Source organism: Macaca fascicularis, chromosome 3, assembly GCF_037993035.2.
Source record: "Macaca fascicularis isolate 582-1 chromosome 3, T2T-MFA8v1.1".
Taxonomy (NCBI): domain Eukaryota; kingdom Metazoa; phylum Chordata; class Mammalia; order Primates; family Cercopithecidae; genus Macaca; species Macaca fascicularis.
In genome coordinates this window covers 48857966-48882883 of record NC_088377.1, presented here as the reverse complement: position 1 = coordinate 48882883, position 24918 = coordinate 48857966, and the positions used below count along the sequence as shown (strand labels likewise).

Here is a 24918-nt window from a genome sequence, read left to right as displayed (position 1 = left end):
CAAACTGGGAACTCAGACACCCAGATTCCCTCCATGGCCTCACCCCTGGGCAAAATCCAACTCTGAGTCATCTTCTTCCTCCATCTCTTCCAGCCCCCACAGGGGCTGCCTGCTCTTCACGGCGGTGGAGGTGAGGGTGGGCGTGGGCGGGATGCTGTTCAGCTTCAGACTTTCTTCCTGGGATGAGGAGACGTCCTCTCTGTCATGCTTGGCAGGCCCTGCCAAGCAGATGCACACATTAGCCACAGCCCAGGGCCTGCAACAGGTGTGCTCTCTTTCCAAGACCTGCCCAGGATTTAGTAAGGGAAAGCCATCAAGAAGAGAATGGAAGACCTATACAGCCTCATTCTGTTGCCCTCAAATGGGCATAGCCCTATGTACTAAATACATAGCCTTATGTACCAAAAAGTAAGGCTTAGAGAATTGTAGTTAGGCCTTGTGCAAGGAAAACCTGCTACACAGCTTAGAAAACAAGATGGAAAGATATGTAAATATACATTTCACAGATAAACTGTAACAGGTGAACAGGTGAACACAAATATGAGGGAGGGTTGGAGTCTCTAAGATTGAGAGGTCTGAGTTAGCCAATGAAGACATTTGAGCTCCTATCCAAGATTTCTGAGGTCAGAAAAAGCTTAACATGACAACAGAGTTTTGGTACCAGAGGCTAGAGTGGACTCATGAGGGCCAGGAAAGAACTGGAAAATGGGAGACAGGGTTTTCTAAAAGCTAGAAAAAAATGAAGTGATTACAATGCCAGTATAATTGATATGATATGAAGGGGGACTTAGCTCCTACAGAGATCGGAGAAGGTAGAGGAGGAGAAAGAATCTAAAGATTCTCACTACCTGAGAAAACCCAGGCAATACTATTTTAAAGCATCAATCAAATTGATATTAAGTCTGTTAACTGTAAACAGTCACTCCCCCGTTACCCTCCTTCTCCATGGCCATGTTCATCCACTGAAAACAATAATCCCAAAGTGAGCTGCTATGGGTTTAAGCAGAGGGCTACAGAAAACAGAGAAGAGCCATACCCCTGGGCTTGTATGCCCAGAGAGGAAACCCTGGGGCCCCAGGTGTGTCCTCCTGATCTCCCCGAGCTATTAGTGGTGTGATGCCCGAGGGCTGGGCCCTTGAGGCTCTCCTCTTCTCCATCTTCACTGGCTTCCCCATCTTCACTAGATTACCCAGCCACTGAGGTTCACATCCTTAAATATCACCTACACTCTGCCACATCCCAAAGGGATCTCAAGCCTTCAGCTCTCCCCTGAACTCCATCTTAACAGCCCCCACGGTTTGTTCAACATCTCCGCCTGTAATCCTGTGGCCAACACCAATGCCCCAACCTTCCCCCACAGCTATCTTCACTCTCTGCCTTCCCCATCTCAGATACTGTCAACTCCATCCTTCTGTCAGGCCAAAACTTGGAGCTATTCTCAACTCCTCTTTTTGTTTTATATCCCACATCCAGTTTGTCAGAAAAGCCTACTAGAGATACCTTGAAAATGCACCCAGAATCTGGCCATTTCTCGGCACCTCCACCATTGCCCCTGGCCTAAGAAGCTCTCTTATCTTGAATCTTGGGCTGGATTCCTACAACTGCCACAGCCTCCCTGCTGGTCTCCCCGCTTCAAGCCTTCCCCCATCTTCTGTTGTTTTCAACACAGCAGCCAGTAGGATCCTTTAAAAACAGAGGTTGAGGCCGGGCGCGGTGGCTCAAGCCTGTAATCCCAGCACTTTGGGAGGCCGAGACGGGCGGATCACGAGGTCAGGAGATCGAGACCATCCTGGCTGACACGGTGAAACCCCGTCTCTACTAAAAAAAAATACAAAAACTTAGCCGGGCGAGGTGGCAGGCGCCTGTAGTCCCAGCTACTCGGGAGGCTGAGGCAGGAGAATGGCGTAAACCCGGGAGGCGGAGCTTGCAGTGAGCTGAGATCCGGCCAGTGCACTCCAGCCTGGGCGACAGAGCGAGACTCCGTCTCAAAAAAAAAAACAAAAAACAAAACAAAAAAAAAAACAGAGGTTGATCCTATCGTTCCTCTGCTCAAAATCCTCCAATGGTTTCCTACTGCACTCAGAGTAAAAGTCAATCTCTGCCTTAGATGCTCTGGGATCCTGTACCCTATTTGGTCTCATATCCTACCATCTGCATTCTGGCCATAATGGTCTTCTCTGCTGTTCCTTGAACATTCCCCCCATCCCCTCATGGCCTCAGGACTGGCTGCTTCCTTTGCTATGCTATTCTGATACACACTAAGCAGCCTCCCTCACATGTGAAAAAAATTCACTGGGAGGCCAATAGGCTGAAACGTCTCTTGCACTTTGGGTTCCTAAGTCAGCAAACTGAAACTCAACTCAGAGTGAAAGTGTTGTGTGTAACCTAGGAGAAGGAAACTTAAGCTTAACCAGTCAGAAACTACCGACTAACCTCTAACAAGAGATTTATGGTCAGTTAACCTCTAAATATGAACTTTCCACTTTAACCAATTAAATATTTTCTTTGTCTTGCTCCCACAGACACCTTGTAAGACACCCCTCTGGTTTCCTCAGTGGTGGCACCCTGAACTGCTTGCGGTCTGTCACTGCCTGATTGATAAATTGCTGAATGCTCAAATAAACCTGTTAAAATTTTAATGTGCCTAAGAGTATCTTTTAACTTATTTTTAGGCTTTTTGTCCAACATTTGTGTTCTTGAGTCTTCCCTTGATCAGTCTTTGTAAGACTGCAATCCCCACCAGGATTCCTCATACTCCTCCCTGTTTTTTGCCATAGCATTTACTACTATCTGACACCCTCTAAAGAAAGAGATTTTTGGCTTTTTTGTTCACTGCTGTATTCCCAGCACATGGTGCTCAGTATCTATTGAATGAATAGAAACAATCTCTTCAGTTTTATCTTGCCTTCACAAACCCTACGCTTTAGGCAGAGCGATCTATGTACCTCCATGCTTCGCCCAGCACACAGCGTTCTATGCTTTGCTTGTGCTATTCTGCCAGCCCATGGTGCTCTTCCTTCCTCTGTTCAGCTTACACAAATATTACTTATTTTTTAAGCTCCAGCATTTCCGTCTTCTTGGTAAAGCCTTCGTCATTCTCTGAATTCTACAGCATTCATTTGTACAAGCCTTCAGGCAGTTATTTATTGGCAATTGCTCATAATTTGGGTTTTCCATAATTAAAATTTCCCCTTTTCCTATTAGATGATAAGCTGCTGGAGGATTCTTCATGGCCCCTAAAACACTGAACATAGTATCTTGCATATAGTAGGTCCTTAACAAATACGTATTAATTGATTAAAGCAGAGTTTCCTGGTGGTACAAGATATAATTTTAGGTGGTACACAGAAGACAGCAAAAAGAAATCACACCCCATCTCACGCCATACACAAAAATTAACTCAAACTGGATCACACATCTAAATCAAGAGCTAAAACTGTAACTCTTAGAAGAAGACACAGGAGTAAATCTTTGTGACCCTGAATTAGCCAACAATTTCTCAAGATAGGGCATCAAAAGCACAAGCAACAAAAGGAAAAAGTAAGTTAGATTTCACCAAATTCAAGAATTTTTGTGTTTCAAAGGATACCACCAATAACATGAAAAGACAACCCAAAAAACGGGAGAAAATGTTTGCATATCATAAGAAATCTCATGTCTAGAATATATAAAGAATACTTAAAATTCAACAATAAAAAGACAACCCTATTTTAAAATAGTAAACAATCAGAACAGACATTTCTCCAAAGAAGATAAACAAATTGTCAATAAGCACATGAAAAGATGCTCAATACCACTGGTCATTAGGGAAATGCAAATTTAAACCACAATGAGATACCACACCTTACAGTAACTAGGAGATGGATAAAATAAAAAATAATAAGTACCAGTGACAACATGGAGAAACCAGGGGCCCCATACATTGCTGGTAGGATTGTAAAATGGTGTAGGTACTTTGGAAAACAGTGTGGTAGCTCCTCAAATACTTAAATAGAATTGCCATATGACCCAGCAATTCCACTCCCAGGTATATCTCAAGAAAACTGAAAAGATGCATCTACCCAAAAGTTTGTACACGCATGTTTAGCAGCATTATGCATAAAACAGCCCAAATGTCAATCAACTGACAAGTGGGTAAGCAGAATGTGGCATATCCACACAATGGCATATTGTTTTGAACATAAAAAGGTATGAGATACTTATATATGTCAAAGTATGGATGAACCTTGAAAACACTGTGCTAAGTGAAAGAAGCTGGACATAAAAGGCCACATATTATATGATTCAATTTATATGAAAGGTCCAGAATAGGCAAATCAAGAGATAGGAATTATATTAGTGATACTAACCTAAGGCTGGGAAGATGGGCAGAGACTGCGAATGGGTATGTGGTTTCTTTTGGAATGATGAAAATGTTCTAAAATTAGATAGAGGTGATGGTTGTACAATTCAGTGAATATGCTAAGCGTACACTTTAAAAGTGTGATTTTTGGCTGGGTGCGGTGACTCACCAGCACTTTGGGAGCACTTTGGGAGGCTGAGGCAGGCAGATCACAAGGTCAGGAGTTTGAGGCCAGCCAGGCCAACATAGTGAAACCCTGTCTCTACTAGAAATACAAAAATTGGCCAGGCGTGGTGGTGGGAGCCTGTAGTCCCAGCTACTCAGGAGGCTGAGGCAGGATAATCGCTTGAACCTGGGAGGCGGATGTTGCAGTGAGTCGAGATCACGCCTCTGCACTCCAGCCTGGGTGACAGAGCAAGACTCCGTCTCAAAAAAAAAGGGGGGGGGGTGATTTTTATGATATGTAAATTGTATCTCAATAAAGCTGTCACACAAAATCCCATTTTAAAGATGTACACTAGAAAACACATACTTGCATATGAAATAATTGCTACAATGTTACTTAATATGCAGCTGTTTTTTAAAAAGCAAAGAAAAAACCTTAGGCAGCCGGGCACAGTGGCTCATGCCTGTAATCCCAGCACTTTGGGAGACTGAGGCAGGCAGATCACGAGGTCAGGAATTCAAGACCATCCTGGCTAACATGGTGAAAACCCGTCTCTACTAAAAATACAAAAAAATTTAGCCAGACGTGGTGGCAAGCACCTGTAGTCCCAGCTACTCGGGAGGCTGAGGCAGGAGAATGGTATGAACCTGGGAGGTGGAGCTTGCAGTGACCTGAGATCACGCCGCCACTGCACTCCAGCCTGGACAACAGAGCAAGACTGTCTCAAAACAAAACAAAACAAAACAAAACAAAACAAAACAAATCTTAGGCAACTTATAAGACAACAGGTGATCTGAAGGGAAAAAATAATGAAGGTTGTGTAAAAGTGTCTAAAGTGGCCGGGCGCGGTGGCTCAAGCCTATAATCCCAGCACTTTGGGAGGCCGAGACGGGCGGATCACGAGGTCAGAAGATCGAGACCATCCTGGCTAACCCGGTGAAACCCCGTCTCTACTAAAAAGTACAAAAAACCAGCCGGGTGAGGTGGCGGGCGCCTGTAGTCCCAGCTACTCGGGAGGCTGAGGAGGAGGCTGAGGCTGAGGTGTAAACCCGGGAGGCGGAGCTTGTAGTGAGCTGAGATCCGGCCACTGCACTCCAGCCTGGGCGACAGAGCGAGACTCCGTCTCAAAAAAATAAAAATAAAAAAATAAAAAAATAAAATAAAAGTGTCTAAAGTTTGGAAAATAATGGGATACGAGACGTTGAGGAGGGGTACTCTGAATGTATAGATTTCTTAGTTCAATATTTGGTTTTATCATCGGTTTTCTATTTCATTATATATATATTTTTTTTTTTTTTTTTTTTTTTTTGAGATAGAGTCTCGCTCTGTCGCCCAGGCTGGGGTGCAGCGGCACAATCTCAGCTCACTGCAACCTCCACCTCTCAAGTTCAAGCAATTCCCCTGCCTCAGCCTCTCGAGTAGCTGGGATTACAGGTGCGTGCCACCACGCCCAGGTAATTTTTGTATTTTTAGTAGAGAGGTATCACCATCTTGGCCAGGCTGGTCTCGAACGCCTGACCTCGTGATCCACCCACCTCGGCCTCCCAAAGTGCTGGGATTACAGGCATGAGCCACCACGCCTGGCCCTCTATTTGATTTTTGATGCAGGTTTTCAGCTGACTAAACCTTGAAAGAAATTAATATCCTGAATGACGTAGATGCTCAATGAAATATTTGACAAAATAAGTTTGAAGGCAGCGAAAAACCACCTGCACTTATCCACGCTGGGCAGCCCCATACCCACACACAGCACCCTACCTTCAACACGCCTCCTTTTGGAGCTGGGGAGGACCTGAGGGCTGGTCTCTGCTGTGTTCTCCACAGGGCTGAGGGAGTGGCAGTAGGTGGTGACTGGGCCCCAGGGACGGCCAGGTGCCTGGGAGACTTGCTGCAGGCACTTTTCTAGGTAGGACAGTCTAAGAAAGAGGTGGAACCAAAAGGCTGAAGGGGCTACTGGGCCCTCAGCAGGCCCTTCCCTAATCCACATCTCTATCCACCCACCAACTTACAAAAGCTGTTTGTCCTGATGGATGAGTCGGGGGGAAAACTCTGAAAGGAGCTCCAGGAATGCCAGATTTGGAGGCTGATCAGAGGAGCCAGCTGGAGGAAGCTCAGACAAGGAGAACTTGATGCCTTCCCTTGGTTGGGCAGAATTCTTTTAGGAAGAAAGTCTCTTCCCACTTCCCTCCCAGGGCTGAGATATCCTGTGCCAGTGCACCCTCCCTCTGTCCCCAGCCTGTCTCCAAAGGCATACCCACCACTAACCTGACTGCTATTCCTTGACACACATACCCTCCCTCCAAGACCTTGTTCCCAGCCCTCCGTGAACACGGCCTCCAACCAATACTTCCTACTTGTGTAGCATGACCACAAGGTCACGGTTCTGCAGCTGCTGGGGTCCAAAACTCAAGGCAAACCTCCGGGCCAGGTCCCTCATCTCAATGAAGGCGGGAAGCTCATTCAGGCCCTGGGGCCCATGGTCCTGCAGCAGTTCTGTGTACAGCTGTGTCCAGGAGACATGGTGCATGTGGGAAAGGGAAGAACATGGCGGAAACAGAGAAGTCCAGCATTCTCTTCTCTACTCAGAAATTCCAAAGGCCTTGGGACACCATCTATTACTTTTACTCTTTCTTTCCTTCTAAGGAACTCCCCTGATACTAACCCCTGCAGCAGACAATGCCCATCACCTCTACTCTGTAACATTAAATAAAAATGTCTATAAGTAACTGAAGGAGGCTGAAAGAGAACAGACTGAAAAATAATTAGGAATTCCCTATCACTTCCTTGTTGGTGTTCCAACGTTCTGATAAGTTACTTTTGATGGGGTTGCCCAGTCAGTTAAAAAAAAAAAAAACTTTCCAAGTATTTGAATGAAGGAACCTATCATGTAAAGTTAAGAGTCAAAACAAGAAAAGTTACTGCTCTGAAGGATCTTACATTTTGAGTGGCTGAGGGTAGACAGAGACTTGGGGACAACAGAGAGGGCATGCCCTCAAGGCAGAAGGGCGTACCTGCTTGAGGCTCAGCAGCAGGATTCGGGAACAATGACTTCGGTCAATCTGCCTTGCTCTAGTTAATGTTTCCTTGATAATGTCACCATAGTCATTGTAGAACTGAGGGGAAAGAGTGGGGAAAGTAATGTCTGACCAGTGGAAAAGACCATTTTGTTTCTTCCTTCACATCACTAATCATGCCTCCCTCCCAAACTGCCTTAGGTAGGAAACACGAACTGAAGCATAAAATAATTCAGGCTAGACTTCATCTCTAATCAACAGGTGCAAAGCCTAAAATAAATCAGAGTTTTGGTAAACAAATAATGAAACAGGCTGGGTGCGGTGGCTCATGCCTATAATTCCAGCACTTTGGGAGGCCGAGGTGGGCGGATCACAAGGTCAGGAGATCGGGACCACCCTGGCTAACATGGTGAAACCCTGTCTTTACTAAAACTATAAAAATTAGCTGGGCATGACAGCACGTGCCTGTAAAACTATAAAAACTAGCTGGGCATGACAGCACGTGCCTGTAATCCCAGCTACTTGGGAGGCTGGGGCAGGAGAATTGCTTGAACCCCGGGAGGTGGAGGTTACAGTGAGCCGAGATACTGCCATTGCACTCTAGCCTGGCGACAGAGCTAGATTCCATCTCAAAAATAAATAAATAAATAAATAAATAAATAAATAAATAAATAAAAAAGAAACAAACACTGGCCCAAGCCCAATTCTTGGAGAAGAGAAGTAAGCCTGAGAGTGCCCTCTCACACAGCACTGACACCTTCACTATTTGTCTCTCTCCAACTACAACGGAAGCTCCACCAAATAGTAACTTGTGTGTTTTGTTCACTGTTGTGGCCTTAGTTCCTGGAATGGTGCTTGGTACACAGCAGGTGCTCAATAAGCATAAATCAATACTGGTGGGTTTAGGAAACTGGGGCACCTATCTAGGTATCCTGCGAGGATTGATCCCTCTTTTATTCTTTTTTCCTTCTTATGCTACCCCATTCCATAGACAGGGGTCAGAGAAAAATAAATATTTCTTGACAGGAAGAATAAGCTATTTCCCCTCCACTGAATTTCTTCACAGCTTTTTCTCCATAATTATTTACTATTAAGTCTCTTTTCTTTGTCCTCTTATTCTGAACTCCCAGTGCCTTTCCCTCCTACTTCTCCTTTAAGCTTGATACCATTGGATATCCCCCACCTGTAGTGCTATCGTGTTTGAAGTCATAGCTGTGCTCAACTTGCTCCCTTCTCTTTTATTTCTGTAGGGCCTTGCTGTACCTTGTTGTAGTGTTTGAAAACATCTGAGGCTGCGTCCATCTCCAGCACCCCATAAAGCAACAACTTGCAGAACCCAGCCAGGAGGCGGCGCCGCTGGTGTAGCCGCTCTATCTGTAAATGATCCTCCTGGGAATCACCTGGCTCACATGGAAGGCAGAAGGGAATCACAGACTTAGGCTTCCTGCCCTATATTCCTGAGCCCCACCCAAGCCCCAGCCCTTACTGAGCCCCAGGTATAGAGTCACTGCACCACTGCCCAGGTCTCCCAGCTGGATGAAGACGTGGTCCATGAGGAAGCTGGCTAGCTCAGACTGGAGAGTAGCTTCAGGAAAAAAGACAAGTGGCCTAAGGAAATCACGGCCCCCGACAATCATCTGAGGGCTAAAGATGAGAAGTAGATCACTTAATAAGACAAAAGCCTGTAGGGGGAAAAGAAAGGATGTTTAAAAGGACAGAATGTTTCCCAAGGTAGAAATGACACTTGTCAATTTCTCCTTGGAATGGGGGATGCGGGCAGGGATACTCGCCTTGTTGCTCCCACTTGAGTCAGTGCTCACCTGCTCCTGGATCTCAGTATCCACATCTGAGAGACAACTCTGGCAGAGTTCACAGAAGGCCACCATTCTGTCCCTCAAACTCGACAGCTGCTTCTGTGGGCACAGTGGCTTGAAAGGGAAGAATGAAGACACAGACTCCTCTGTTCCCACTCCCCCATCTAAGACCCACACTCACCTGGGAAGCATCTGATTTAGAAATGTGGGTTAATGTCCAGAGAATGGAAAAATAGACAAGAGTCAAGGCTGGCAGGATAACCTGTAATAACAAAGTGTTTGAAAAATGAGGTTTGGGTCAGGAGAGGGAGAGACAGATAGGTAGACACACACCAATGAAGAGGAGAGAAAATGAGTAAGGGGAGAGCCAATTCCTTTTCCAGTGGAAAATGAATGATATTATGGACACTCTTCAGAGGCTTCTATACGAAGTAGAAATGTTACCGCTCCCTAATTTACTCTACGTCTCCTAGAATCCCTCAATATTATCCTTGGCTTCCAGGAAATCCAAGATGACACTGGAAGTAGAGTCTACCACCTAAGAGAGGAATGTAAGAGGTGACCCCCCTGACCTGATCTTCCTCGCTATGTCTACTCTACACCTTGAGACTTGATGTACCTGGTGGCCACCTAGAACATAGGTCCTTAAAATCTAGCCCCCCAGCCCCCAACCCATCTCTAGCCTATCCACTCACCTGGTGAGGAACCTCTCCTGTGTCCACAGCCTTCTGCAGGAGTTGACAACATGGCTCATAGAGCTCCCAGCGAGTCAGGTCATGAGCGCTTTGTGAAAGAAAGGGGAACGTTATACTGGAAAAGAACAGAGGGAACCAACTCCACAGACACCAGTAAAAACGGGATGGGAAAGAGGAGGAAAGCCACTCACTTGTAGAAGGCAGAGAGGCGTTTCAGAGTGGCTGCCAGATTATATACCTCATCCTCATCTAAGAAGGACGACTAAGGAGGAAAGAAGATCCACAATAGCATTTCCCCCAGAACTCATCAGTCCATGTCCCCTGTCTTGCAGCCCCTCCCACCCTTGTTTGAGGTGTCCCATTGTCCAGTCCCAGCTTCTACCTGCAGCAGCTCTTCAAGCTCCTGCTGGAAGCGGTCAGTCAGCAGATCCACTAGTTGGCTGCGGGCAAAGTCGGCCCGGCTGAAGAAAGTGAATTCCGGATTACAGAGCAGGTAGAGGGCATGGGCCCCAGCCTCGAGTACCGCTGGCTCTGCATGCTTCACCACCACCTCCTGGAGTTGCTGCAGGAACAGCTCCAGGTGCTGAGAAGAAAAGGCAGAAGATGGTGTGCTGTGGGGGTGGGAGGAGGGCACTCTTCTGGAGGGAAGTGGAACAGGGTTAAAAACATTAAACTTCAAGGACAAGATGCCTAAGAAAAGGCTTGCTGATTTTTCTGGAACCCAGGTTCTTGGGAAAAAAAAAAAAAAGATACTGGCAATAGAACCCTTTGGCCCCAGCAGGCAAGAAGCAAGGTATAGGAAATCTATCTCCTTACCTTCTCCAAGCGCCCAGTGCAGTAGATGTGGAGGTCAAAGGAGCTGAGAAGCCGGAGCAGGGGAGTGACCTTCTCTGCATCAGCTGAGAACTGTGATGATTGACAGGGAGGCCTCCTTACGAGTTGACACATTGCTAATTCCTACTCCCACCCCCACAGAGGCCATTTCCTTTCACTTCTCATGGTGTGATGCTGAGTGGAGGGGCAGTGGTACCTTGGCCAGGAGCTGGGGCAGCAGGGGGATGAGGTGCTCAGTCAACTTCACCCTGTCATCAGCTTGGGTCTTGCGCTCCTTAGAGGTTAAGCCCTGGAATGAGAGTCACTTGGGGGTGGGGGAGGTGTAGAGAAACACTGGTGCAGGGGGTGTGTGCAGTCCTCCTCCCCGTGACCTTATCTGCCTGGAAGGAAAAGAAAACTCGGCAGCTCCCACAAGATTTCTTCTCTCTGGAAATGAAATTCCTTTTTTTTTTTTTTTTTTTGAGACAGTCTCGCTCCGTTGCCCAGGCTGGAATGCAGTGGTACGATCTCAGCTCACTGCAATCTCCGCCTCGCAGGTTCATGCCATTCTCCTGCCTCAGCCTCCTAAGTAGCTGGGACTACAGGTGCCCACTACCATGCCCGGCTAATTTTTTTGTTTTATTTTTAGTAGAGACGGGGTTTCACCATGTTAGCCAGGATGGTCTTGATCTCCTGACCTCATGATCCGCCTTCCTCAGCCTCCCAAAGTGCTGGGATTATAGGCATGAGCCACCGCACCCAGCCCTTTTTTCTGGAAATGAAATTCTTTAAAGGGTAGAAGGAGCACCCTAACCCCGGCCTGAAGGGTAAGGATGCACAATGCCTGTCAGGATTGAGTATTACTGACCTACCCACTCCACCCTCATGCCATACCTTCCTTCCAGTGACCCGGCCCACAGGTGGGTGCCCCTCTGAAGCTTGCCGGGCACTGGATACAAGGATTTCTATCAGTGTGCTCTCCTGCACATCACCCAGGTCTGGAGTGCCAAGAGGATCAAAAACACAGAATCAAAGATTAGCCACCTTCTAACTCCAAGTTCCCGCCACCCCATGCCACCATTGCTGCCTTGTACAAGTCAGGCAAGCAATCTCTCCTGGTTTCACCCTAGGAAGTGGAAGGTCCCTGTCCCTGGCTCCATGTGGCACGCACTCTGGTCCTTCTCCAGCAGCAGGCTTGTCAGACTCTCCCAGTCCTTCAGCTGAGCCCCTGCACAGTCCCACAGGCTGTCTACTAAGTAAGCAGCGTGGTCGTGGAGCTGAGGAAGGAGGTGCATGGGAGTTAGTGATGGCATATTAAAATATCCTAGGAAGTGGTCACTGATTAAATATCGCTCTCCTTCCTACAGTGTCCACCCCCATCCTTCTCCATTTTTTTTTTTTTTTTTTCCCAGTAGAGACAGGGTCTCACTATGTTGCCCAGGCTGGTCTCAAACTCCTGGGCTTAAAGGATTCTGCCACCTTAGCCTCTCAAAGTGCTGGGCTAACAGGCGTGAGCCACCAAGCCCAGTCCACTTGTCGGTCCTATGCACAACAGCCAGACTTCATCTCTGTGTATGTCACCTCACTCTCCACAAAGAAGGACAGCAGAAGCTGGAAGAAAGTCCTCTGGGCGCCTGGGCTCTGGCGTCGCTCTCTTCCACCCATCGTTCTTATCTCACACTCAGGGTAGAAGAGTCTGGTGGAAAGGACACAAGGAAAGGGCTCAGCACAGGAGGAAACAAGGAGGTGTAACGATGACCACAGAGGGAGAAGATGGCCCAAGGAGATGATAAAGGAAAAGGAGGTGCAGAGCTAAGGAAAGCCCCAAGGAGCAGAGAGAGGAAAGGAGACACCAGAGAGACTTCCATGGAGATGCGGAGGCCTTAGGTAGGGCAGCAGCAGATGGGGGAGAGAAACCGAGAGGGTGGTGTTAAAGAAACATAAAAGGGGCCCTACTCACTTCCAGTACAGAAATTCGCCTGCAGCAGAGGCCAGGCCTCGATTAGAGGCATACACAACGGGGTAGATGCTCTCGCAGTCTGCGTCCGTCAGCACCCCTTCCATGTTCCTGCCCACAGAAAAGCAGAAAGAGTGTGTGAATAGGGACATTGTCTTCTGGCACAACCAAGGCTAGAAACAAAAAGAGGCAAAAGCAACGAGGACATAACTCACAAAGAACTTCTAAATGAAGAGTGGAAGACAAAGGAGTAGGGGGAGTTAGAGAAGACAGAAATATTTCCCACTCGAGATACTGCAACTCAGGAATGACCTCAGTCAACCTGCACAGATGGAAGAGTCAGCTATGACAGGTGGAGGGAGAGGACCCTGGAAGGGGCAAAGGTCTGAGACACTGGCCTCCCCTCTTCCCAGGACTCACTTAAGGATAAGTATCAGTAATCTGACGGCCTCTACTGCCACATCGTACTCTTTGTCCATGACCATGGAAACCATCCGGTCCTGCAGAAAGGAGAAAGTCACTCAATATCTCATTATACAAATTCCAAACATTCTGCTCTCTTAGAATCAGAAATTCCTAAAGAGAGTGCCTACACAGAGGAAGATGCTGGGATAGCCAAGACATCTTAGAGCATGAGGAGTAGAAAGATACAAGGTGGGGAAACGGGAATCACAACAAAGAGCCAAGCCAAGGAGCGCCACACATTTCACCTTGAAGCGGCTGGTGAAGAGCTCCAGACGTGCGGTCAGGTCCCGGTTGCCATACAGCCCTTTCAGGGCCTTCAGGCACTTCAGGCGGACTTCTCGGTGCTGATGAGGAGGGAAAACCAGGAGAATGGAAACAAGACTAACCATACTCTACTCACCCCTACTGAGCCTCCAGACTCCCCTCTCCGATCCCTCATTCTAGCTTGGGTGTCTCCTATACTGAGGACTCTGAGATGTCAGAAACAATTAACAGTGTCTTCTTACTTAAAAACAAAAGGATCACAGCAGTACTCATGAGAAGGATACTTTGGCTGCCCCTTAGCACTTGTATTACCATTCATCAATAACTCTCTTCCATGGGAAAGTCTCTCTCCCCATACCTCATGTTTTGAGTCATTTTATCTCCTCGATATGTCTCTCTCTACCTTATCCTACCCTCCCCAGTGCTAGGAGAGTTTCAAGGTTCAGTGCCTTGATGGGTTAATCATTGCTCACTAGGTAAAATATCTCAGTGGCAGGCCCAGGAAAAGGTGAGGTGTCCTAGGACAAGAAAAAGATGAGGGAAACGGAAAAGGAAACTGACTCGAATCCCACCTTATCATGCAGAGTCCAACCAATATATTTTAAATAGCTGTCGGTGAGGAAAGAAGTGCTGTAGCTTTGCATCCAACACCCAATTTCCTCGATGCAGATAGCACGGATCTCAGGAAGGACATCCCTAGGCACAGACAGATAAGTTGACTCTTATAGTCACCCTCTCTTCAAACTCACTTTCCATCCTACCAGATAACTCCCTCTCATGGAAGAATTTATTTTCTTGAAATACCATCCAACCCAGGCCTTTCATTTCTTCCTCCCGCTGTAAATACTCTCTCTCTCTCTCTCTCTCTCTATATATATATATATATATAGCAAAATACATGTAAATATTTTTTCTTTTTTTTTTTTAAGGGATGGGGTCTCTTGCTACGTTGCCCAAGCTGGCCTGGAACCCCTGGGTTCAAGTTATCTTCCCACTTTGGCCTCTCAAGTGGCTAGGACTACAAAAATGTGCCGTAACCAGTTAGTAAATATTTTCTGTTACCAAACCATAAAACAGTTAAACACCAGCCTTGTAAAGCCTAATTCTCCACTCTACCTGTTGCCCAGGCACAATCTCGGCTCACTGCAACCACTACCTCTCTGGTTCAAGTGATTCTCCTGCCTCCGCCTCCCTAGTAGCTGGGATTACAGGTGCACCACCACGCCCAGCTACCTTTTTGTATTTTTAGTAGAGATGGGGTTTCACTATGTTGCCCAGGCTGGTCTCAAACTCCTGACCTCAAATGATCTGCCCGTCTTGGCCTCCCAAAATGCTGGGGTTAAAGGTGTGAGCCACTGCACCCGGCCTCCATACCTCTCTTAAAAACCAATTTTGAAAGTTCATTCAGGCGGGGCATGGTGGCCAAAAATTAGCCAAGCATGGTTGGGGGCACCTGTAGTCCCAGCTACTTGGGAGGCTGAGGCAGGAGAATCGCCTGAACCCAGGGGGTGGAGGTTGTGGTGAGCCGAGATCGCACCACTGCACTCCAGCCTGTGCGACAGAGTGAGACTCTGTCCCAGAAAAAAAAAAGGTTCATTCAGCTGTTGGCCAAAGTGTGGGAGTTTTTTTTTTCTTTCTGAGACGGAGTCTCGCTCTGTTGCCCAGGATGGAGTGCAGTGGCGCCATCTCGGCTCACTGCAAGCTCCGTCTCCCAGGTTCATATCATTCTCCTGCCTCAGACTCCTGAGTAGCTGGGACTACAGATGCCCGCCACCAGGCCCGGCTAATTTTTTGTATTTTTAGTAGAGACTGGGTTTCACCATGGTCTCCATCTCCTGACCTTGTGATCTGCCTGCCTCGGCCTCCCAAAGTGCTGGGATGACAGGCGTGAGCCACCATGCCCGGCCCTGAGTGTGTTTTAATTCCACACTAAGAAAAGGTTAAATCAGCTGAAAGGGTCTGGAAAGGCAGAAGTGAAACCGAGGTAAGAGTGACAAACATCTACAGATACCATATATATGGGGGGGGAGTGGGGAAGAGAGAGAGAGAGAGAGACAGACAGACAGACAGACAGACAGATGGAGTTTCACTCTTGTTGCCCAGGCTAGAGTACAATGGCATGATCTCAGCTCACCACAACCTCCACTGCCCGGATTCAAGCGATTCTCCTGCCTCAGTCTCCCAAATAGCTGGGATTACAGGGATGCGCCATCACATCTGGCTAATTTTGTATTTTCAGTAGAGATGGGGTTTCTCCATGTTGGTCAGGCTGGTTGTGAACTCCTGACCTCAGGTGATCTGCCTGCCTTGGCCTCCCAAAGTGCTGGGATTACAGGCATGAGCCACCACGCCCAGCCTACAGATACTCTTTAACTTAACTTGATCAGGTCTTTAAAGAATATAAAACTCCCCTGCCCTTCGCACAGTGAGACAGCAGGCTGGGCCAGGAGAAGGCTCACCAGGCTGCACGCATCCCTCAGAAAAGTCCCGCCTTTCTGTTCTCTGCTCTTATTCTCAAGTCTCCAACCCCAGAAAGATGAGGAGTTGGGGCAGATCTGGGGCAAAACTGGAGCAGGAAAATACTCAGCAATGCTTTACTTTCTTATTTTCTCCCAGAAGCACTTACAAGATCCTTTGTAGGTGGTGATAAACTAAACCTCACCAATTTGAAACATTTGTTAAGAGTTTCTGCTCCAGCCGCATTAATTCCGGGACTAACCAAATAACTAAGGGTTGGAGGGGGAAAACCTTGTTCACTTCCTCAGATTCCATAACCAAAGGCCTGCTGCTTCAATAAGAGAATCCCATTAGCTCACCTGTACCGATGAACAAAGACACCCCTGAAGAGGGCATTCATCATCCCCTCAATCTCCTCTTGATGCTCTTGGAGCTGGGGGACAGGGAGAAACGAATTAATCTCTTTTTTTTTTTTTTTTTTTTTTTTTTTGAGACGGAGTCTCGCTCTGTCACCCAGGCTGGAGTGCAGTGGCCGGATCTCAGCTCACTGCAAGCTCCGCCTCCCGGGTTCACGCCATTCTCCTGCCTCAGCCTCCCGAGTAGCTGGGACTACAGGCGCCCGCCACCTCGCCCGGCTAGTTTTTTGTATTTTTTAGTAGAGACGGGGTTTCACCGTGTTAGCCAGGATGGTCTTGATCTCCTGACCTCGTGATCCGCCCGTCTCGGCCTCCCAAAGTGCTGGGATTACAGGCGTGAGCCACTGCGCCCGGCCAATTAATCTCTTATACCCTAACAAGCATAAGGCCCTGAAGTTACAAAAAAAGTACAACTTCCACCTACTTCCTGTGTATCATAGGATAGTGTGAACCCCTGTAATCCTATGCTCTCTTTTAAACCTTCTAATTCTGGAAGAAGCTGTATAGTCAACTAATGCCTCAGAGGTTTGTGTGTAGTAAAAATAATATCCCCTCTGCATGTGGCTATTCTGACTATTCAGAAGCCCTAGCTGGTATTATACAGGCATATCTCACTTTATTGCGCTTTGCAAACATTGTTTACTAAAGGTGTGTGACAACCCTGCATTGGGTATACCTATCAGCGCCATTTGTCTAATAGCATATCCTCACTTTGTGTCCCTGTGGCACTTTTTGGTAATTCTCACAGTATTTTAAACTTTTTCATGATGGTACCTGTTATGGTTATCTGTGATCAGTAACCTTTAATGTTACTTTTTTTTTTTTTTTAATGAGACAGGGTCTCACTCTGGCACCCAGGCTGAAGTACAGTGGTGTGACCATGGCTCATGGCAGCCTCCACCTCCTGGACTCAAGAGATCCTCCTGCCTCGGCCTCCCAAGTAGCTGGGAGTTCAGATGCATGCCACCACACCCAGCTAATTCAAAAAAATTTTTTTTGTAGAGACAGGGTCTCCCTATGTTTGCCCAGGCTGGTCTTGAACTCCTGGGCTCAAGAAATCCTTCCACCTCAGCCTCCCAAAGTACTGGGATTATAGGCATGGGCCATCGCACCCAGCCTGAGGTTACTACTGTAACTGTTTTGGGGTACCACGAACTGTGCCCATATAAGATGGCAAACTTAACAAATGTTGTCTGTGTTCTGAATACTCTACCAACAAGAGTTTCCCTGTCTCTCTCTCCTCAGGTCTCCCTATTCATTCCTTGAGACACAAAAATATTGTAATTAGGTCAATTAATAACCCTCTTAAGTGTCCAAAAGAAAGGAAGAGTCACATGTTTCTCACTTTAAATCAAAAGTTAGAAATGATTAAGCTTAGAGGCCAGGAGTGGTGGCTCACACCTATAATCCCAGCACTTTGGGTGGGATGGTGAGGTGGCTGAGATGGGCAAATCACTTGAGGTCAGTTCAAGACCAGCCTGACCAACATGGCAAAACCCTGTCTCTACTAAGAATAGAAAATTATCCAGGCACGGTGGCAGGTGCCTATAATCCCAGCTATTTAGGAGGCTGAGGCAGGAGAATCGCTTGAACCTGGGAGGCGGAGGTTGTGGTGAGCCGAGATCAAGCCACTGCACTCCAGCCTGGGCAACAAAGAGAGACTCTGTCTCAAAAAGAAAAAAAAAAAAGAAAAAAGAAATGATGAAGCTTAGTTGAAAGCCAAGACAGGCCAATTGATAGCTAGGCTTCTTGTACCAAACAGTCAAGTTGTGAATGCAAAAGAAAAATTCTTGAAAGAAATTAAAAACGCTACTCCAGGGAACAAAGGGTGAGAAAGTTAAACAGTCTTATTGCTGATACAGAGACAGTTTTAGTAGTCGGAACAGAAGATCAAACCAGCCACAACATTCCCTTCAGCCAAAGCCCAATCCAGATTAATATCCTAGCTGTACTCCATTCTATGAAGGCTGAGCAAACTAAGGAAGCCACAAAAGTAAAGTTTGAAGCTAGAAGTTAGTTCATGAAGTTTAAGGAAAGAAGCCCTCTCCATAACATAAAAGTACAAGGTGAAGCAGCAAATACTGATAGAGAAGCAACAAGTTATCAAGAAAATCTAGCTAAGATCATTGATGAAGGTGGTTACACTAAACAATGGATTTTCAATGTGGACTAAACTGCCTTATATTGGAAAATGCCATCTAGGACTTTCACAGCTATTGAGGAGAAGTCAATGCCTGGCTTCAAAGCTTCAAAGGACAGCCTGACTCTTTGTTAGGGGCTAATGCAGTTGGTGACTTTAAGCTGAAGCCAACACTCATTTACCATTTTAAAAATCCTATAGCCCTTAAGAATTATGCTAAATCTACTCTCCCTATGTCTATAAATGAAACAACAAAGCCTAACTGATATCACATCTGTTTACAGCATGGTTTCCTGAATATTTTAAGCACATGGGTGAGAACTACAGCTCAGAAAAAAAGATTCCTTTCAAAATATTACTGTTCAATCACAATGTACCTGGTCACCCAAGAGCTCTGGTGAACATGTACAAGGAGATCCATGTTGCTTTTTTCATGCCCACTAACAGAACATCCATTTTGCAGCCCATGGAACCAAGGAGTAATTTCAACTTTCAAGTCTTATTATTTCAGAAATACATTTCATAAGGCTATAGCTGCCACAGTGATTCCTCTGATGATTTGGGCAAAGTCCATTTAAAACCTCCTGGGGTTAGGCATAGTGGCTCATGCCTACAATCCCAACTTTTTGGGAGGCTGAGGTGGGAGGACTGATTAAGCCCAGGAGTTCAAGACTAGCCTGGGCAACATAGTGAGAACCTGTCTCTACAGAAACAAAACAAAAACTAGCCAGGTGTAGTATGCAATCTGTAGTTCCAGATACTTGGAAGGATAAGGCAGGAACATCACTTGAGCACAGCAGGTTGAGGCTGCAGTAACCTGTGACTGCACCAGTGCATTCTGGTCTAGACAAAAGAGCAAGACCCTGTCTTCAAAAAACAAAAACCAGAACAACCCAACCCCCTGTCTGGGAAGGATTCACCATCTTACTTTACTTTAATTAATTAATTAATTAATTAATTTATTTATTTATTTTTATTTTTATTTTTTTGAGACGGAGTCTTGCTCCATAGTGCAGGCTAGAGTGCAGTGGTGTGATCTTGGCACACTGCAACCTCTGCTTCCTGGGTTGAAGCAATTCTCCTGCCTCAGCCTCACAAGTAGCTGGGATTACAAGCACACACAACCACACCTGGCTAATTTTGGTATTTTTAGTAGAGATGGGTTTTTCCATGTTGGCCAGGCTGGTCTCAAACTCCTGACCTCATATGATCCACCTGCCTTGGCCTCCCAGAGTGCTGGGATTACAGGTGTGAGCCACTGTGCCTGGCTGGGATTCACCATTTTAAATGCCATTAAGAACATCTGTGGTTCATGGGAGGAGGTCAAAATATCAACATTAACAAGAGTTAAGTTGATTCTAACCCTCATGGATGACTTTGAGAGGTTTAAGACTTTAGTAGAGGAAGTAACTACAGATACGGTGGAAAAAGCAAGACAACTAGAAGTAGAGACTGAAAATGTGGCTGAATTGCTACAATTTCATGACCTTGAACAAATAAGGAATTACTTCTTATGAATGAACAAGGAAAGCGGTTTCCTGAAATGGAATCTATTCCTGGTGAAGAGGTTGTGAATATTGTTGAAATGACAACAAATGATTCAGACTATTACCTAAACTTAGCTGATTAAGTAGCATGAGGGCTTGAGAGAATTGACTCTTGTTTTGAAAGAATTTCTACTGTGGGTAAAATGTCATCAAACAGCATTTCATGTCACAGAGAAATCTTTTGTAAACGGAAGAGTCAATAGATGCAGCAAACTTCACTGTTGTCTTATTTTAAGAAATTGCCACAGCCACCCTAACCTTCAGCAACCACTACCCTGATCAGTCAGCACCCATCAACATGGAAGCAAGACCTTCCACCAACAAAAAGATGTAACTCGCTAAAGGTTCAGATTGCCATTAGCACTTTTTAGCAATAAAATATTTTTAATTAAGGTACATACATTGTTTTTTAGACAATAGTCTTGCACACTTAACAGACTACAGTGTAAACATAACTTTCATATGCACTGAGAAATAAAAATTTCGATTTTTTGATTGTGTGACTCATTGTACTTCAACATTCACTTTATTGTGATGGTCTAGAATTGAACCTGCAAGATCTTCGAGGTATGATGCCCATATGTTTCTAACAATTTGGAAAACAAATTTTTAGTTAAGTGCAGTTCGTTTAATAGAAGTGGAACTAGCAAAAATGAGAAGAAAGGGATTAGATCAGTGGTTCTCAACTGGGGCTAATTTTGTTCTCCAAGGGAGATTTAGCAGTGTCTAAAGATTTTTTTAGCTGCCACAACTTGGTGGGCGGCAGGCAGGGTACTACTGGTATCTATCTAGTAGATAAAAGGCCAGAGATGCTGCTAAACATCCTACCATGGCAGGACAGCCCCTCAACATCCATAATGCCATTGTTGAAAAATCCTGGATCACATGAACAATAGATACCAAAGAAACAGAATTATAAGGAGAAAGGGAACATTCTTTAAGACAACAGACCCCACCTCTTCAATTATGTAAGAACAACGTATCATTTTCGACAGGACATACTTAAGTCATTAGGGCTGAAGTACCTGTATGTCCATATTTTACAGTAAATTAGCAAAAATAGGTGAAGCGAATATGTAAAATATTTGGGAAAGGGAGACTGAGAAAAGGTTACCGGCTTTAGGAATTAGGAAATCATTGGTTTGGAAAGAACAGTTTCAAAGAAAAATAGGGAAATAAGCTAGGTAGCAAAAAGGATTCAGTTAGTTGGACATTAAAGAAGGAAATGGCCGGGCGCGGTGGCTCACGCCTGTAATCCCAGCACTTTGGGAGGCCTAGACGGGCGGATCACGAGGTCAGGAGATCAAGACCAGCCTGGCTAACACGGTGAAACCCCGTCTCTACCAAAAAAATACAAAAAACTAGCCGGGTGAGGTGGCGGGCGCCTGTAGTCCCAACTACTCGGGAGGCTGAGGCAGGAGAATGGCGTAGACCCGGGAGGCGGAGCTTGCAGTGAGCTGAGATCCGGCCACTGCACTCCAGCCTGGGCGACAGAGCGAGACTCCGTCTCAAAAAAAAAAAAAAAAATTTTGCCAGGCGCGGTGGCTCACACCTGTAATCCCAGCATTTTGGGAGGCCGGGGCGGGCGGATCACAAGGTCAGGAGATCGAGACCACGGTGAAACCCCGTCTCTACTAAAAATACAAAAAATTACCCGGACGTGGTGGGGGGCGCCTGTAGTCCCAGCTACTCGGGAGGCTGAGGCAGGAGAATGGCGTAAACCCGGGAAGCGGAGCTTGCAGTGAGCCGAGATCGTGCCACTGCACTCCAGCCTGGGGGACAGAGCGAGACTCCGTCTCAAAAAAAAGAAGTAAGGAAATACTATCCTAAAAGGAAGGATGGAAAAAAGAGTAACTCACAGAGGAGAAGAATGAAATAAAGATTCAAGAGCCTATATACATTTATAAGTGGAGAGAAGAAAAGAGTGGGGAGAAAGAAATTAAGGATAAAATGGGGGAATTATAATGACAATTGATTAAGCTAGACCCCGGAGAAGCCAAAAAAAGAAAAAAAAGAAAAAAAAAAAGGAAGATTTGCACTAGTGTACATAATCTGAAATCCAGGACAGATTAATACACATAAGCTTTTAAGATCAACTTGACAATGAAAAATAACAAAAGAGAATGAGGGAAGTAGAAAGTTTCCTTCTCTAGTGATTTAGAATGGAAGAGATCTTTTGTGAGGGCTGGAGAAACAACCAAATGATATGGTCAGACATGGTGAGTCCTGCCAGCCTCACAGGAGGTGTCTTAAGACACTAACAGAGAGTGAGGTGAAAACATCAGTAGTGTTACTCTTATGATAGACCCAGCTGATTAAAGATTTCATCAGCGTAAAAGATTTTGCTATGGCTTATGCCCTCCAGTAGTCATCCTTAAGTTCAAAAGGAAACAAAACAAGTATCTACTATGTGCCAGCTGAGGCAATTTACTCATCATCTCATTTATTCTTCACAAAAAGGTGAGATTATCCCCCTTTTTTTTTAATGAAAAGAAAACTGAAGAGAGGTTACATAAGGCTATGGAGCTAGTGACTAAGTGGAACAGAACTTAAAGCCAGGAGTTCACTGGAAGGCCTGTGCTCTTTCCATTCCTTGAAAATTTGGCCTCCCTTGTCCATGGTTGGCTTTTAGTACTCCTGCGATCACTTGCACACTGCATGCACACTTGACAAGTAGGTCAAAAATTCCTTGCATGACAGGCAGGTATAGCACTTAAACACTTCTGACAATGAGTGCTGACAAAGAAAAACTGAGCAAAAGTGGAATTAGAGAGAACTCTAAATTACACATTATTTATTGAGCCCACAACCCAGAAACAAGATGAGCATGCAATGACCCCTTATAGGATGGGTCTATGAAACTACTGCCAGACTCTGTTATTCATGATCTTGAAAGACTGCCCAGGGCCTGTCTGTGGCAGAAGTGGATGTGAGTTGGGAAAAAGGGAAGGAAGAAGCAGGGAACACTCTTCACCTCTTTGCGTTTCTCCAACAGGCTCTCCAGCCGCTCAGGTGCCCTCTGCCCTGGCCCCTTGTTTCTTTCAGCCTCATACTGACGCTGATTGTTATCTTGGTGCAGACTCAGTTGGAGGGCAACTCTTACCAGGGAGGTCATCAGTTTCATGGCTTTGAGTAAGGAAAAAGAGATAAAGAAATCATTATTTAGGTCAGAGGAGAGAGGATGAGTCAAAGGAAAAAACAGAATGAAAATGAGAAGCCAGAGCAGGGTGACCCTAAAATCCTAAGACTGCCTGTCCTGGAGCAGACTGTTTCCCTCTAACTCTTGTGGTCTTCTTCTAACCATTAGCATACCCCTAGTGGTGAGCTCTGACAAAAATATTAAGCCTGGAAATTGTTCCTGTGATCTACCCCTTCTCAAAACTCTACTAGTGAGAAACTGGATTGAAGTTTAGGATAAAAGAGGCATGGCCTTGAAGTGAAAAGCCAAGATGCAGGTAGGAAATAAGACCCTGAATCGGAGAACAGAGGAAAGTCCTATAAATCCCCGGGAGAATGTCCAGAGTAAAAATGAATGCTCACCAGCCAGGGTGCTAGTGTGACGGAAGGCGCGGACTTGTGAGTCTGAGAGGCCAGTGAGCAGGGAGATGAGGTTGTCCATAGGGAAGCCATCGTAGAGGAGGCTGTACTGGCACTGACAGACCAGTGTCCTCACAAACTCACAGAAGCTGCCCTGGAACTTCTTCCAGGATGGACCTGGAGCTGTCAGAGGATAGTCCCCTGAGTCCTACAAAAGGATGTATGAAAAGGATGGGAAAGTTATCACAAGGTCCATGAAGTCATATGGGCTTGGATGTCAAAACCCAACAGTCTAGTAAAAATACCTCTGTTACACCTCATTTCCAGGTATTCTCCCCAATTTGAGAGGCATATTCAGATCTCTTTTACCCCCAAGAGACTGAATTCCTCCTTCTAAAAGCTACCCTATTTCACAGAATCAAAAAGAAGGGGATAATAGGCATTGTTTTGAAATAAGAGGAATAAGAGGATCCCGGTCGTCTTCTTCCACCTCATTAAACTGCTCTGTTAGGTGCTGGATGATCTCTGAGTTGGACATCTTCTTGAACATCTCAGGGGTCACGGTGCCTAAAGAATGAAGGATATGAGGTGCTTACGAGCAAAATAACAGGATGCTATGATTATTTACAGATATACCTGAAGATGAGCAAGGAAACATTCTGCAAACAGCCTAGGTGGGGAATCAGAAGACCCCCTGGTCAACAGTCTAGCAACATCCAACTATGTATTTGCTATAAGGCAATCTCTCTAAAAACCCAAAGGAAGGGAGCCACAGTTTATGCTGTAGACATGGCCAAATCCAAGAACCACACCTCACACAATCAGGCTGAAAACTGCACAGAAATGGCATCAAGAAACCCCAATCACAAAGATACAAATCTCTTAAGGGGATGGACCCCAAGTTCCTGAGGAGTATGTGCTTTGCCAAGAAGCACAACAAGAAGGGCCTAAAGAAGATGCAGGCCGGCTGGGCGCAGTCAGTCATGCCTGTAATCCCAGCACTTTGGGAGGCCAAGGCGGACGAATCATGAGGTCAGGAATTCGAGACCAGCCTGGCCAGCATGGTGAAACCCCATCTCTATTAAAAATGCAAAAAATGAGCTGGGCATAGTGGTGGGCACCTGTAATCCCAGCTACTCGGGAGGCTGAGGCAGGAGAATCACTTGAAACCGGTAGGCAGAGGTTACAGTGAGCCGAGATTGCACTACTGCACTCCAGCCTGCCAACAGAGTGAGACTCTGTCTCAAAAAAAAAAAGAAGATGATGCAGGGCAACAATGCCAGGGCCACAA

At 45.9% G+C, this 24918-nt stretch overlaps 1 protein-coding gene across 11 annotated transcripts in view; it reads right to left on the bottom strand.

Annotated features, from left to right (window-relative positions):
• STAG3 (STAG3 cohesin complex component) overlaps positions 1-24918 on the bottom strand; it is a 39114-nt gene that overhangs the window by 3491 nt on the left and 10705 nt on the right. For 5 of the 11 annotated variants that reach the window (XM_005549211.5, XM_005549212.5, XM_065541703.2 and 2 more), the window contains 25 exons: positions 24118-24194; positions 23631-23835; positions 23065-23216; positions 16347-16420; positions 14103-14226; positions 13512-13610; positions 13222-13301; positions 12805-12912; positions 12426-12540; positions 12016-12121; positions 11739-11842; positions 11062-11154; positions 10848-10937; positions 10414-10614; positions 10223-10293; positions 10032-10119; positions 9518-9598; positions 9343-9435; positions 9036-9204; positions 8786-8922; positions 7520-7621; positions 6863-7011; positions 6518-6646; positions 6267-6424; positions 44-218 (listed from right to left, as the gene is read on the bottom strand). In XM_005549211.5, coding sequence (XP_005549268.1) covers positions 44-218; positions 6267-6424; positions 6518-6646; positions 6863-7011; positions 7520-7621; positions 8786-8922; positions 9036-9204; positions 9343-9435; positions 9518-9598; positions 10032-10119; positions 10223-10293; positions 10414-10614; positions 10848-10937; positions 11062-11154; positions 11739-11842; positions 12016-12121; positions 12426-12540; positions 12805-12912; positions 13222-13301; positions 13512-13610; positions 14103-14226; positions 16347-16420; positions 23065-23216; positions 23631-23835; positions 24118-24194 — 2980 coding nt within the window. Of the gene's footprint in view, positions 1-43; positions 219-6266; positions 6425-6517; positions 6647-6862; positions 7012-7519; positions 7622-8785; positions 8923-9035; positions 9205-9342; positions 9436-9517; positions 9599-10031; positions 10120-10222; positions 10294-10413; positions 10615-10847; positions 10938-11061; positions 11162-11738; positions 11843-12015; positions 12122-12425; positions 12541-12804; positions 12913-13016; positions 13115-13221; positions 13302-13511; positions 13611-13772; positions 13932-14102; positions 14227-16346; positions 16421-23064; positions 23217-23630; positions 23836-24117; positions 24195-24918 lie in introns of those variants that run through there. The other 6 variants (XM_074034524.1, XM_074034526.1, XM_074034523.1 and 3 more) reach the window with 4 other exon arrangements.